Source organism: Salvelinus fontinalis, chromosome 10 (genome assembly GCF_029448725.1).
Source record: "Salvelinus fontinalis isolate EN_2023a chromosome 10, ASM2944872v1, whole genome shotgun sequence".
Taxonomy (NCBI): Eukaryota; Metazoa; Chordata; class Actinopteri; order Salmoniformes; family Salmonidae; genus Salvelinus; species Salvelinus fontinalis.
Genome location: NC_074674.1, coordinates 21,037,992 through 21,053,846, shown reverse-complemented (window position 1 = coordinate 21,053,846; position 15,855 = coordinate 21,037,992). Strand labels below are relative to the sequence as shown.

At 40.4% G+C, this 15,855-nt stretch overlaps 1 protein-coding gene across 3 annotated transcripts in view; it reads right to left on the bottom strand.

Annotated features, from left to right (window-relative positions):
* LOC129863803 (homer protein homolog 1-like) overlaps positions 1-15,855 on the bottom strand; it is a 62,964-nt gene that overhangs the window by 16,614 nt on the left and 30,495 nt on the right. For all 3 annotated transcript variants that reach the window (XM_055936066.1, XM_055936068.1, XM_055936067.1), the window contains exon 3: positions 12,969-13,100. In XM_055936066.1, coding sequence (XP_055792041.1) covers positions 12,969-13,100 — 132 coding nt within the window. The remainder of the gene's footprint in view (positions 1-12,968; positions 13,101-15,855) is intronic.

Sequence of the window (15,855 nt, the reverse complement as noted above, 5' to 3'; positions counted from 1 at the left end):
GAAATATAGTAAGGATATAACGGTTTCAAATGTTTAGGATATGACTGCGTCGGTCCCAAACCGATCCAAATGTAGCATGCGCCGATCAGAAAATGTATTCAAACGTTACAAATCGCAGATTCACTAACATGGTTTTGCCCATATTACTTTCTCTCTACCTTCCAAAAAAATACCTCACATTTTGTGACATCTTCAGTGTCAAACTAAGCATGTAACTGTGTTGACAGTCAATGATCAACAATTAATTTTGCCTGCCGAACAACCCTAGGGAATATCAGTAACCTCGTCAAACTGATGTAGTCGACCTGCTCCTGATCTTGCACAACTGCCCGGCACCTTCAGCATTCAAATGCTAAAATGTCTTGCGCAATATTAGGCTTCATTAGATGAGTGACAACCCATGTCATTTTCTAGGTTATTGTTATCTATGCACTGTTGAAAATGGTGCTTTACCGGTATAAAAAGTGAGCTAACGGAGACAACTCTCATCTGGCTATACATGCTGAACGGGGCTTACAATAGATTTTATTTGGATTGTTCCGGTTTACCATCAGTAATAGTTTTGCTTTAAACTATCAGTGCATATGGTCATTTTTAGATATACACGTTAATGTTGATGATTTCATAGGAATCACTTTGTGAGGCGCACTGCATGTAGTGATGTGCAGTGCGCAAACGATACGTTCTTTTTGAACGACTCTTTTTACTGACTCGAGAGTCATGATTCGTTTTTCCCAGTGACTTGTTCATTTTAGTCGTTCATTTGACCCGCTGGCTGCAATGAGTCCTATAGCACAGGTATTCTCAAACTGGGGTATGCTCAATGCCGTCGGGGTACGCCAAATAAAAATGAGATTTAAATTTTTTATAAATAAAAATATCAAACAGTCACTTTATATTTTCCAACAGGGCTATACATTTGGGTGAGTTTCCCCCCCCGCCTGAGTAGCCTAGTTTCACTGCCAAAAATTAAATTAAACCATCTAGTGTTCAGCGAAATAACAACACAATGTCAAATACAGATAGCCTAGTCAAATAATTAACATCCAATCACATTACTCTCTCGCGGGAATTTCACTAACGGTCCGTATGTGGACCATCGAAGCGGTGCAAATATGATGAGAACTACATTGATTTGGGGTTCATTTATATCGGGAGTAGTGCCTTTCCTCAGCCAGTGTGTTACATGTGCAAAAGTACCATCGCACAACTCGATGAAACCTTACCTCTTGTGCAGACATTTAGAAAAAACAACATGCCCGTTTGGAAAATAAGCCACAGGAGTTTTGAGTGAGAAATAAGATGACATTCGAGTAGTAAGACATGTATAAAAGCAACAGATATCATTAATAAGAAGGGGCTAGAACTTCCTATATGGTGAGCAACCAAGTGGCTAGGACAGGCAAGCCCCATACTATTGTGGAGGACTTAATTCTTCCTGCTGCTGTGGATATGGCTGGGACAATGCTGGGGGGAAAGGCCCAAAAAACTATACAGACAATGCCTTCATCAAACACTGTTTCACGATGCATCAGTGACATGGCAGGAGATGTTTTGAAACAATTACTGCATCGTATACAAGCCAGTGAATTCTATGTGTTACAGCTGGATGAGTCAACAGACGGGCCTGGCACAGCTCCTGGTATATGTCCGTTGCGTTTATGAGTGTTCAATTAAGGAAGACATCCTTTTCTGCAAACCACTGGAAACCAGGACAACAGAGGATATTTTTAAAGTACTGGACAGCTTTGTGACATCAAATGGACTTCGGTGGTCAAGATGTGTTGGTATCTGTACTGATGGTGCAAAAGCCATGACAGGGAGACATAGTGGAGTGGTAATGCGCGTGCAAGCAGTTGCTCCCGACGCCACTTGGGTACACTGCAGCATCCACCGAGTCTCTTACTGCCAAGGGGATGCCTGACAGCTTGAAAGACGTTTTAGGCACTACTTTTTTCAAGAAAGGCCCCTGAACTCACGTGTATTTTCTGCACTATGCAATGATATGGGCAGCGACCATGTAACGCTTTTACAACATACAGAAGTGCTCCCAGAATCTACCTGCCTAGAAGGAAGATTGCGGACAGAACGCAGGTATGTAGACCACCTCAAGATAAAAACGTAATTTTCAATATCGGTAAGTTAGACTAAATATGAGCACTACACAATCTGGTGGGTAATAACCTTCAATCTAAAAACAACACAAAACAAATCATAAGACTAGAGAAATGCATCGAAAAAGATTCCAAAAACAAGCAACACCCAAACATGACGGAGAGTAAGACAGGGGAACCTATTTCAAAACAAAAATGTGACTTCTACAGACACAGACGTTTTAATCTTTTCACTACCCGGAATGGTAAAGGTCGAAACCGATCTGTTAAAAATCAATAAATGACAAACTGGGCATACTTGAACTAGTCAGTAAGGATATTAAAGAGTTGAAGGTAAGCCTCGAGATGAGTGACAAAAAAGCTGTGACATTGGAGAAAGACACAAACAAGCTAAAAGGGACAGTCAATAAGATTGAAACTGAAGTTAATGACCTTAAAAAGGAGAACATCGTTCTGAGAGAAGCCTTACTGGACATACAGACTAGATCCATGAGAGAGAATCTGGTACTTACTGGTATCCAAGAGAAAGAAAGAGACGTTCCTGAATCTGTAGTTAGAGAGTTCCTCCTTACAGCGCTACAGATCCCAAGCGAAGCTATCAACAAAATCCAACTCGAACGTGTACACCGCTTCGGACAGAGTGGGCAGAGGTATGAACGCCCAATCGTTGCCAAATTTGCTTTCTTTAAAGATAAAATAATGGTTAAAAGCCTGGATAAAAGACTTGCTGGCACGAAAATAGGCATGTATGACCAGTTCCCGAAGGAAGGAAATTGCAGAACGGCGCAAAGTTCTGCATCCAATCTTCAAGGAGAATCGATTGAAAGGGAAACGCGTATCTCTCATAGTCGATGAACTGTATATTGATAACCAGTTGTTCAGAGACACAAAGACTACCCAATGGCTATTCTAAAAATTACAAAGTTCTCACAGAGGAGGCAAATAATGACACACAATTCTAGCCCTGTTATGAATTGCAATAATACAAAAAATACATATAGCTTTTCAATCTATCTTCAAATATAACTAATTGGAACACAAAAGCACTAATTCAACATGGTGGAGATAATAACATCAGACAGAAGGCACAGTATGTGGGTATGTGTGGATGTATTGAGATGGATGGTGTGGTGTGGTGTGTGTTTTTTGGTGTTTAGGTAAGTGTGGCATTGAGTGAGTGAGAAAGGAAATGGTTGCATATCCGAGAACAAATATTTCTGTGAGCAGGGGTTGTGAGAGAGCTTTCAATTTTGTGCAGATGAGGGATATACATTTTATAATGATTTATACTTATTTATGTATTGTCCTATCATGGTGGAACAGCATTTTAAAATAAATTATACATCTAACGTCCTATATTGATGGAACGGTCCACAACACTATACCCTAGACACCCACCTGAACGACCCAGACACTAAGAAGTCCCTATCTATTTTATGGGCCTGCTGTATGCGGCCTGTATGCAGCCAAAATGTGGTCAGAGACCTTCTAGAGCAGCACCACCCCCTCAAGATTATGAGCCTGCCTGGCAGGGTTGGTCCTGCAAAGCCAGAGCCCCCTGATGGGAGAGCATAATATACAAGGAAATTCTCAACGCTTCTAATGAGAAACTTGATGACCTTGTACCTAGCCGGTGGGGATTCCGGTGGGGTGCACCCAACCCAGGTAGTGGCAGTGCTGGCAACACTAGCTGCAGTAACCCATGGGGAGGGGGGGTCACACTCAGACATTCAGAGAGGGGGCATATTATTGTGGCCATGGTGGCACAAAATCAAAGGTCTGACTGCACGGAGATGCTTGAGAATATGGTCACTACGGGGGACCATGTTGTGGGTGTTTCAGGGGAAGGGGGTAGATTTGACCTCCATCATCTAGGACGTGACAATGGTTAAGCAAATCTCCCCATTTCTGCCCATTTTTCTGCTAAGTTTTGCAGGCCTTCTCATACAGCTGCAACTATATATGCATTCGTAAATCAAGACCTTTCTTGAGTTGGGCTCTTGGATGGTGCAACTGTTGAGAATCTGAGTCTATGGTTGTTGTGGGGGAAAGGGGTTGAGTGTGTGGGTGTGTGTGCGTATCCCACAACTGTTGCGAGGGAGTAAAAGATGTTACGGACAATATAGGATGAATCACAATAATGGTTTGCTAAAATAATAATTGCTTGCCATAATGTAATTTGGTAATGGTGAGACTGGTGAGAGGTAAAAATCCTTTGCATAATCTGCCTACATTACTACAAATATTAATTGCTAATTATGGAAAATAAGAAACTTTTTTTTTTTTTTAAATCTATATATATTTTTTAAAGGCTATACATAATACAAATTGAGGTGAGGGCGATGGAAATGCATTTGATCTGCTTCTGTTCTGTGGGTGGCAGTGTGTGCTCTTTTCTAAGAGTGGGTCCCGGTCTCTCCGGGGCCAAGCGATCCGGGGGTGGTCCACTGGGCATTGGGATAACAACCGAACTCGGGGTGAGGAGTGGTTTTAACAGGTGGAATAGTGAGGCCCAATTGGAGGTTTACTTAGTAGCAATGCAAATATCATGGTAACATAGGTACATAGATACTCAATCATCATGTTACTTTTTAATGGTACGTTTACAAACATATATTATGATAAATAGAATTGAAACTTGTGTCTCATTATGGTAATTGGTGAAATAAGTATAGCCAGTTATAATAGTAATGGCTTAGCAGATAATACAAAAATATTAAAGAGAAGGAATATAATATCTATTGTTTACAGGAAAAATGTAGATTAAGTTTTGTGGAAAAGGGACTGGGCGGGAGAAATATATTTCTCCCATGGGCAAAGAAATTCAAAAGGGGTGATGATATTAATTAACAGTAATTTTGATCCAAATGTGTAAATTGTCCAAACAGACCATAATTTGCAAATAAATTCATTAAAAATCCTACAATGTGATTTTCTGTATTTTTTTTCCTCATTTTGTCTGTCATAGTTGAAGTGTACATATGATGAAAATTACAGGCCTCTCTCATCTTTTAAGTGGGAGAACTTGCACAATTGGTGGCTGACTAAATACTTGTTTGCCCCACTGTACATGGCGGAGGCTTAATCAAGCTAGTCGTCTTGATTACTTTCTTATGTCATTCTCTCTGGTACCAAAAGTTTAAAAGGTGTTGATAAGGGACAGAATGAGGTCAGATCCTCACATAATTGGCATATATATTACTCTTACAGAATTTCCACGTGGGCGAGAATATTGTAAACGTAATCAAAGCCTACTGGATGATAACTTGTTTTTTTAACTAGGATAGAATAATTTATAACTGACTTTTTCCAACATAACAAAGGTACAGCAGATCCCCTTATTGTATGGAACACTTTTAAATGTGCTTTTAGAGGCCATGCAATTCAGTACTCATCTATAAAACAAAAACAATTTAGGTCAAAAGAGACCATATTAACAAAGGAATTTGAAGGAATAACAGTACAGTTAGATAGCAAATAAAACTGTACCATAGAGGCACAGAATAAGTTAGAGGAAAAACAAAAGGAAATGGAGGAATGTATTCAAGAAAGATCCAGTGTAATATATTATCAAATTAAAGCGAACTGGATGGAATATGGGGAAAAATGCACCAAATTCCTTTTCAATCTTCAACATAGAAATGCTACCAAAAAAAACGTATTGAAACTTGTTACAAATGATGGAGTCACGCATGATTCACCAAGCGATATTTTGAAAGAGGAAGAAAAGTACTTGAAGAATATGTTTTCATTTCAGTTGCCTCCATCTCCACTAACCAAAGCTAAGTGTATGGATTTTTTTCCTTTTAATAATGTAAAATTAACATCTGTACAGAAAGACTCATGTGAAGGCCAAATTACAGAGGAGGAACTTTTGATGCAATTAAAGCATTTAAGGCTGGGAAAACTCCAGGGTTGGATGGCATACAAGTGGAAGTATACCAAACTTTTTTTGATATACGCAGAGGACCATTATTAACCACTCCTATATGAATGGTAGATTGACGGACACGCAACAAGAAGGTCTGATTTCATTATTACTGAAACAGGATCCAAGTGGTATATATAAAGATCCAGTCTATTAAAAAAATTGGAGGCCTCTTACACTTCAGTGTTGTGATGCAAAAATTCTTCAAGCTAAATGCTTGGCGCATAGAATTTAAAAGGTATTGTCCGATATTATTCATCCTAATCAGACAGTATTTTTACATGGACGATACATTGGAGATAATAAAAGACAAGTACTGGAAACCATAAAATACTATGAAATATTGGGGAAACCAGGTATGGTTTTCATAGCTGATTTTGAAAATGCTTTTGATAAAGCACGACTGGAGTTTAAATATAAATGCCTGGAATATTTAAATTTTGTAGAATCTCTTATAAAATGTTATGTATATGTTATGTATAGTATCCCTAGTTGTAAAATAGTAAATAATGGCTACATCTCAGAAAGTTTTAAACTGTCAAGAGGAGTAAAACAAGGTTGTCCACTATCGGCATATCTATTTATTATTGCCATCGAAATGTTAGCTGTTAAAATTAGATCCAACAATAATATTAATGGATTAGAAATCCAGGGCTTAAAAACAACAGGTTTCATTGTACGCTGATGATTCATGTTATTTTTTTTATTTTTTTTAAAACCACAATTAGAATCCCTCCACAGCATCAGAGGATCTAGATACTTTTTCTAACCTCTCTGGATTAAAACCAAATCATGATAAGTGTACTATATCACGTATTGGGTCACTAAAAAATGCAACTTTTACATTAACGTGTAGTTTACCAATAAAATGGTCTGACAGGGATGTGGACATACTCGATATACATATCCCGAAATAAATAAATAATCTCACTCCAATAAATTGTAATAGAAAGTTAGCAAAAATAGATAAGATCTTGCTACCATGGAAAGGAAAATACCTGTCTATTTGTGGAAAAATCACCCTGATTAACTCTTTAGTCATATCACAGTTTAGCTATTTGCTTATGGTTTTGCCTACACTCAGTGACCTGCTTTTTAAATTATATGAACAAAAAATATTCAATTTTATTTTGGATGGCAAGCCAGACAAAATTAAAAGGGCCTATTTATATAACGAATATGAATTCGGAGGGCAGAAATAATTAAATATTAAAGCATTAGACCTCTCACTAAAAGGCATCAGTCATACAAAAAATCTGAAATGGTCCTCTAGTAAATTAGTAAGAATGTCTCACCCCATGTTCAATAATGGCCTTTTTCCAGATTACAACCGCTCACTTTCAGTTATCTGAAAATGAAATCTCAAAAATATCGTTATTTTTTTAAACAAGCCTTAGAAAGTTGGTTGCAATTTCAGTTTAATCCACCTGAAAAGACAGAACAAATAATACAACAAATATTGTGGTTAAACTCAAATATACTAATTGATAAAAAAAAAAAACTTTTCAATAAAAAAAGGTATATTCTTTGTAAATAATATCATAAATAGGACTGGTGGAGGTATGTCACACATAGAGCTAACACAGACATATGGAAATGTCTGCTCTACCAAAAATTACAACCAACTAATTGCAGCATTACCACGAAAATGGAAGAGACAAGTAGAAAGGGGAAAAAGTAAGGAACTTCGGCCCTGCATTAAAGACCAAAAATGGTTAAAGAAAATTGTGATAAATAAAAATATACCAATTTCGTTTAAGGACCAAAGATTTGACCGCTGTGCCATATAAGTAGCAAATTAGTTGAGAAGAGATTTTTTATGTACCCATTCCATGGCACATGGTTTATGAATTGACATGCAAAACGACGCTGGATTCAAAACTTAGAATTTTTCTATTTAAATTATTATTAAAAATTCTTGCAACCAATAAAATGTTATATACACTGCTCAAAAAAATAAAGGGAACACTTAAACAACACAATGTAACTCCAAGTCAATCACACTTCTGTGAAATCAAACTGTCCACTTAGGAAGCAACACTGATTGACAATAAATTTCACATGCGGTTGTGCAAATGGAATAGACAACAGGTGGAAATTATAGGCAATTAGCAAGACACCCCCCAAAAAGGAGTGATTCTGCAGGTGGTGACCACAGACCACTTCTCAGTTCCTATGCTTCCTGGCTGATGTTTGGGTCACTTTTGAATGCTGGCGGTGCTCTCACTCTAGTGGTAGCATGAGACGGAGTCTACAACCCACACAAGTGGCTCAGGTAGTGCAGCTCATCCAGGATGGCACATCAATGCGAGCTGTGGCAAGAAGGTTTGCTGTGTCTGTCAGCGTAGTGTCCAGAGCATGGAGGCGCTACCAGGAGACAGGCCAGTACATCAGGAGACGTGGAGGAGGCCGTAGGAGGGCAACAACCCAGCAGCAGGACCGCTACCTCCACCTTTGTGCAAGGAGGAGCACTACCAGAGCCCTGCAAAATGACCTCCAGCAGGCCACAAATGTGCATGTGTCTGCTCAAACGGTCAGAAACAGACTCCATGAGGGTGGTATGAGGGCCCGACGTCCACAGGTGGGGGTTGTGCTTACAGCCCAACACCGTGCAGGACGTTTGGCATTTGCCAGAGAACACCAATATTGGCAAATTCGCCTTTGGCGCCCTGTGCTCTTCACAGACGAGAGCAGGTTCACACTGAGCACATGAGCACATGTGACAGAGTCTGGAGACGCCGTGGAGAACGTTCTGCTGCCTGCACCATCCTCCAGCATGACCGGTTTGGCGGTGGGTCAGTCATGGTGTGGGGTGGCATTTCTTTGTGGGGCTGCACAGGCCTCCATGTGCTCGCTCCGAGATCCTCAGAGCCCTTGTGAGACCATATGCTGACACATGCACATTTGTGGCCTGCTGGAGGTCATTTTGCAAATTTCCAAGAAATTGAATATCTCATACAACGCTATGCATATACACACAGCGTTGTGAGATATCTATATATATATATATATATATCTATATATCTATATATCTATATATATCTATATATCTATATATATCTATATATCTATATATCTATATATATCTATATATCTATATATCTATATATATCTATATATATCTATATATATCTATATATATCTATATATATCTATATATATATATATATATATATATATATATATATATATATATATATATATATATATTTACCCCAATAATATATGGGGGATTGGAAATGATGCAGACAATTACATTGATGGAAGCAACAATCTATCCGCAATATTAAATCTGATCCACCCTCTGAAAAAATAAAATACAGAAGTGCACTGGTTACCAAGGGGCAAAGTATTGACACGTTTTTTAAAATTAAATTGAGAGACAAGCTTAAACTTTTCTTTACTGACCATCATTTTTACTTGTCTGACCGCTTGCACGATGAAGAGTTTCTCACACGTCTGGGTGATGTTTTCTCTCGCCTAAATGATCTGAATCTAGGATTACAGGTACTCTCCGCAACTACATTCAATGTGTGGGACAAAATTGAGGCTATGATTAAGAAGTTGGAGCTCTTCTCGGTCTACAATAACAAATACAATACACAGGTCTTTCCATCATTGTATAGCGAAGCACCTGAGTGAGTTGAGTGCACAATTACGCAGGTACTTTCCCAAAACGGATGACACAAACTGGATTTGTTATCCTTTTCATGCCCTGCCTCTAGTCCACTTACCGATATCTGAACAAGCAGCTCTGTGAAAATAGCCACTGCCAGATTTCTGAATTGGGCTTCGCTCAGAGAATCCTGCCTTGGCAAATCTCGCTGTTAAGACACAGATGCCCTTTGCAACCACGTACCTATGTGAGAGTGGATTCTTGGCACTAACATGAAAACTAAATACAGGCCCAGACTGTGTGTGGAAAATGATTTAAGACTGAGACTCTCTCCAATACAACCCAACATTGCAGAGTTATGTGCATCCTTTCAAGCACAACCTTCTCATTAACCTGTGGTGAGCTTTTCACAATTTCCGATGAACAAATAAGGTTTTATATGTAAGATGGTTAAATAAAAGAGCAACATTATTGATTATTTGTATTATTATTTGTGCCGTGGTCCTATAAGAGCTCTTTGTCACTTCCCACCAGCCGGGTTGTGACAAAAACGCACACTTATTAAAACAGAAGAATGAGTGTATCGTACAGTGTGTGTGTGTGTGTGTCAAATCCAAGTTTATTTGTCATGTGCGCCGAATACAGTGAAATGCTTACTTACAGGCTCTAACCAATAGTGCAAAAAAGGTATTAGGTGAACAATAGGTAAGTAAAGAAATAAAACAACAGTAAAAAGACAGGCTAAAAGTAGCGAGGCTACATACACCGGTTAGTCAGGCTGATTGAGGTAGTATGTACATGTAGATATGGTTAAAGTGTGTGGCAGGCTTACAATGATGGCAAAAAACAACATTTGAGAGTGCGCCGATCCTGGTGCTAGAGGGGGTACGCAGCTGGAGGTTGAATGTTTGAAGGGGTACGGAGGGGTATGTTTGAAGGGGGACTATAAAAAGTTTGGGAACCTCTGCTGTAGCAGGATTGATACATGCTCCTCTGGCTCAGCGGCTCCAGAGACGTGCTCCAACAACCAACAGGCTGTCATATATGACATATAGACACAGCTTTGTAGAACCAAAACATACACAGCCTCGGCTAAACAAACTCTAAAACGAATCCTTTGGGGTGCTGCAGTTCGCAAAATAATATTGTATTTAATGCATTCCGCCATGAGTCGCTCACAATCTAGTCCGGTTGTGGCCACAACTAGACCTCGTTTAAAATGTATCAAGAAATAATTGTATTTGTATGCCTAGCAATCAAGAAATGTACATTGTTTAAAGCACACTTTTACAAGTCTTAGTCTCAAATGACCACTCCAATAAGCCCCATATGGTGAACAACATGAACAAGAGGCTTGTAGAATCATGACACTTTCAAGTTTTCAGTTAATCGTTCGCCGGTAGAGGGTCCTGCATGCTCTGGGCATTACTGACACAACATAGTGAAATGAGTCAAAGATTTGAGTCAGTAAAAAGAGACGAAAAAAATAAGCTCACTAAAAACTCCCAAACAGTCAAAACCATTCAATTTTGAGATGGGGGTGAAATCCCAAAATTGTCAAAGCTAATTTGTAAACAATAAATATTGATACATTACTAGCTCAAACACTTAATCTGCAAAAAATGACAAGTTAATTAGTGGGTGATTTCAGCACCAAACTGGGGGGACAAAAAACATAGGCTACAATGCCTGTCCCTCCCCTAATCTGATAGTGGTAGTGGTGGCATGGTAGATGCCTAGTCTCCCCTTTGGCTCAGATCAGGTGCCTAAATTGTATAAAGCATAGACATACATCATTTACGGTGGGGGGTATCAAGCACATGAAGTGAGACGGTGGATGGAAGAGAGCGCTTGTTTGAAATGGAAAAGCATTGTGGTAGCTTTTGATAAAGAACAACATCAAGACGAAGCAGCTGCTTTATAAGTGGGAGGCATTGTTGAGCGCTACATCCTAAGGGGTTCGTGCTGATTGTACGAAGATTGTGACAGCCGATTAAATGGCGTCCCTTGAGAAGGCAAGAACAAGATGTATATCAGGAGAAGTGCAGTATTATCAGAAGGAGACGTATACTTGGAATACGGAGGAGGAATGGAGGGGAAAAGACAGGCAGAAGAGGTTTAAGAGAGAGAGGGAGGAAGAGGGTGATAATTGTTTGTGTTTCTGCTGGTCTGAGGTAGAAGGCGCTCTAGGTTAAACAAATGGGGACAAGAAATGTGAATTGTTTTGCTCTCAAGAAGAGGGTGCCATTGAAAGGAGTGATGACTGGGATAGCAGTAAATGTAAAAGTTGACCAAATGAAAGGGAAGATTCCCGGTGTTTGTGATGCTCGTCGTTTGGTGAGACACAGACAGGGTGGCATGAGTGGTGGAACAGAAGAGTTGTTGTCTGCTATTTTGAGTTTTGATTCTTTGCCCGACAAAGTGATGTTAGGATATATAAGTTATCCTGTACGAGCTTTTGTGCCGAATATATTACATTGTTACAGGTGTCAAGCTTTTATGGGCATGTAGCAGCAGTGTGTATGAGGGAGGTTCCTAGGTGTGAGAAGTGTGCAGAAGCGCATAAGACAAAGGAATGTGTAGCATTGGGGAAAGTAGTGGTATGTGCCATTAGCTCAACCATTGGCTCAACCATTGGCTCAACTTAACCCATGGCCATTGGCTGAACTTACCCCAAGTGAAACATTTTGACTATATTAGCCCACACAGCTAGAAGGACACACTTTAAGGACCTCATAATGAAGCATATGGAATGCCAACTGATGTATAAAATATTCTTAAAATGATGATGTACTTTGGTTTAGATACAAGCATAGATATAGAAAGGTTTTGGACCTAACTTGCTTACCACTTTTCCCAAGAGGTTTCTTCCTTCACAGACTCCATGAAATGACCTCTTCCTAAATATTTGGTCAAATTATTCATTTTGTGTATAGTTTCCTAGAAACAAGGGTGGCTCAACTTACCCCACTATCCCCTATATTGTAATTACAGTACTTGACATGGTGAATGTGCTACCTATTCTGTATATCATATTGTGTACATATCAGGCTATTACTTTGCATAATACCTCTTCTATTACTTATTTTTTTTATTTGAATTGACTATTATTGATATTAATTATTGCTTATTGTAATGCAATTCTGAGGGAGCTAGCACACAAGCATTTTGCTGCACCTTTTATACCTGCTGTAAAACTGTGCACATGACAAATAAAATGTGTGCTAGCTGTGTGTATGTGTGTGTGTGTGTGTGTGTGTGTGTGTGTGTGTGTGTGTGTGTGTGTGTGTGTGTGTGTGTGTGTGTGTACCTTGAGCAGGTTGTTCTCTGAGGAGAAGCCCAGACCGTAGACGGTGTTGGCTCGGCTGTCGGCCCACTGGCCAAACTTCTGGGAGGTCTTGGTGAAGGTCATGTTGGGGGTGATGGTGCTGTTGATGATTGCCTGGGAAAGGAAGAAGAGTTCTATGAGTCACAAAAGCAATGCTGATCATTTTATGTAGAAGCCCATTTGTCTAAGATGAGTGGGCTTGTATTCTGGATGGTTGCCTACAGCAACAGTAACGACTGAATATGAATTAGCTTATCTGTGTCAGATGGAAAGTCTGCCTGTCTGTGTGTGTGTGTGTGTGTGTGTGTGTGTGTGTGTGTGTGTGTGTGTGTGTGTGTGTGTGTGTGTTACATCCCCATTGAAGAGGGGAGAGGGGTGAGGGAGGTGGGTGAGGGAGAGGGAGAGGGCGAGGGTGGGAAGTGTAGGTTCAAATTTACCGTTGAATATGCTTCACTCCACTCTGCCTTACGCCTACAGATTTTAGATAGCTTCTTAGCTAGCTGTAAAAAGCTTTAGTGTTATTAGCCTTAGCCTATTTAGCTAGCTCAAATCAGCTAATCTGCCACTGCCACGATGGCGATCAGAAATTGCCTTCGCCAAAGTATCCAAACAAACACAAAGGAGGAGGGGACACCTGGCTACAATGTCAGTGGTTTTTAAAACTTGTGACAACATTGTGAAGTTGACATGGAATGCACATGTTCTTACAACACAGCAGTAAGACTCGAGGCTAAAGGACTTCTGAAGGCGGTGACGGAACCCTGGCTTTAAGTTTACAGCCATCATGGTTCACAGAATCCTCAGTATTCTTGATCCTCCAAACAAATGACTCCAGGCAAAACCAACAGATCTTTACACTGGAGTCAAAGTGGTCCGCAGTGCATTGGAGAGCATTGAGAAGCTGAGGTGTGGCAGCGAGTTCCAAGCCATTTGGGCACAGTGCAGTGCCAAGTGGCACTGACGCACCACCAGCTCCAAGCAAATGACGACGCTATGCAAGTACAAATCTCCAGCAATGTGTGTTGGACAGTACAGTAGGCCAGCAGGACAGAGGAGAAGAGACTGAGTGTAAAAGACTGTTCTTCAGCACGTTGGATACCGTCATTGGTGAAATGTCCGGATGATTCAGCGAAAGCAACAGCAAACTGGTGGAGGCCTTGTGTGCCCTTGACCCAGAGAGCCATGACTTTCTAGATGTGAAAAAAGTGAAACCACTGCTGGATATAAGCAAAACTGATTTGGTGGAAGCTGAGTTTAGTATCGCTTGCCAGTTTTTGCAGACTGAAATCGCTCACTCCTGCTCCAATGAGGAGAAATGGACCCCACTTGATATTCTGCAATGATTCTCTGGGCCACAGCTACATGCGAGAACTCACTTTTCCACTTTGACAACTGGCATTTGAGGGGGATCTTACAAGAAGATTTCAGGGAGAATGGAATGATCGATTACTCAGGAAGTTCCAGAGCTTCAAGGAGGCTGCAGCTCTTCTGAAAAGAAACAATCTAGACTGAACAAAAACATAAAAACGCAAAAAATTCAAAGATTTTACTGAGTTACAGTTCATACGGAGGACATCAGTCAATTGAAATAAATTCATTAGGCCCTAATCTATGGATTTCACATGACTGGGAATACAGATATGCATCTGTTGGTAACAGATATCTTTAAATAAGGTAGGGGCGTGGATCAGAAAACCAGTCAGTATCTGGTGTGACCACCGTTTCTCCCATGCAGCACGTCACATCTCCTTCACATAGAGTTGACCTGGATGTTGATTGTAGCTTGAAGAATGTTGTCCCACTCCTCTTCAATGGCTGTGCGAATTTGCTGTATATTGGCGGAACTGGAACAAGCTGTCGTACACGTCGATCCAGAGCATCCCAAACATGCTAAATGGGTGACATGTCTGGTGAGTATGCAGGACATGGAAGAACTGGGACATTTTCAGCTTCCAGGAATTGTGTACAGATCCTTGCAACATGCGGCTGTGCATTATCATGTTGAAACACGAGGTGATGGCAGCGGATGAATGGCACGACAATGGGCCTCAGGATCTCGTCACGGTACCTCTATGCATTCAAACTGCCATCAATTAAATGCAATTGTGTTCGTCTGTAGCTTATGCCTGCCCATAGCACAACTCTACTGCCACCATGGGGCACTCTGTTCACAACGTTGATATCAGCAAACCGCTCGCCCACACAACGCCACACACTCCATCTGCCCAGTACAGTTGAGACCGGAATTCATCTGTGAAGAGCACACATCTCCAGCGTGTCAGTGGCCATCGAAGGTGAGCGCTTGCCCACTGAAGTCGGTGACGAAGTGCAGTCAGGTCATGACGAGCATGCAGATGAGCTTCCCCGAGACGGTTTCTGACAGTTTGTGCAGAAATTAATCGGTAGTGCAACCCCACAGTTTCATCAGCTGTTCGGGTGGCTGGTCTCAGATGATCCCGCAGGTAAAGGAGCCGGATGTGGATGGATTATCTTGGCAAAGGAGAAATGCTCACTAACAGGGACGTAAACACATTTGTGTTACTAGTGTTTTTGTTGGCGTGCATGAATATGTAGGCTAGAGGTCGACCGATTAATTGGAATGGCCGATTAATTAGGGCCGATTTCAAGTTTTCATAACAATCGGAAATCGAAAATTTTGGACGACGATTTTTTAATTTTTTATTATATATATTTTTGAACACGTTTATTTAACTAGGGAAGTCAGTTAAGAACACATTCTTATTTTCAATGACGGCCTAGGAACGGTGGGTTAACTGCCTTGTTCAGGGGCATAACGACAGATTTTTACCTTGTCAGCTCAGGGATTCAATCTTGCAACCTTACGGTTAACTAGTCCAACGCTCTAACC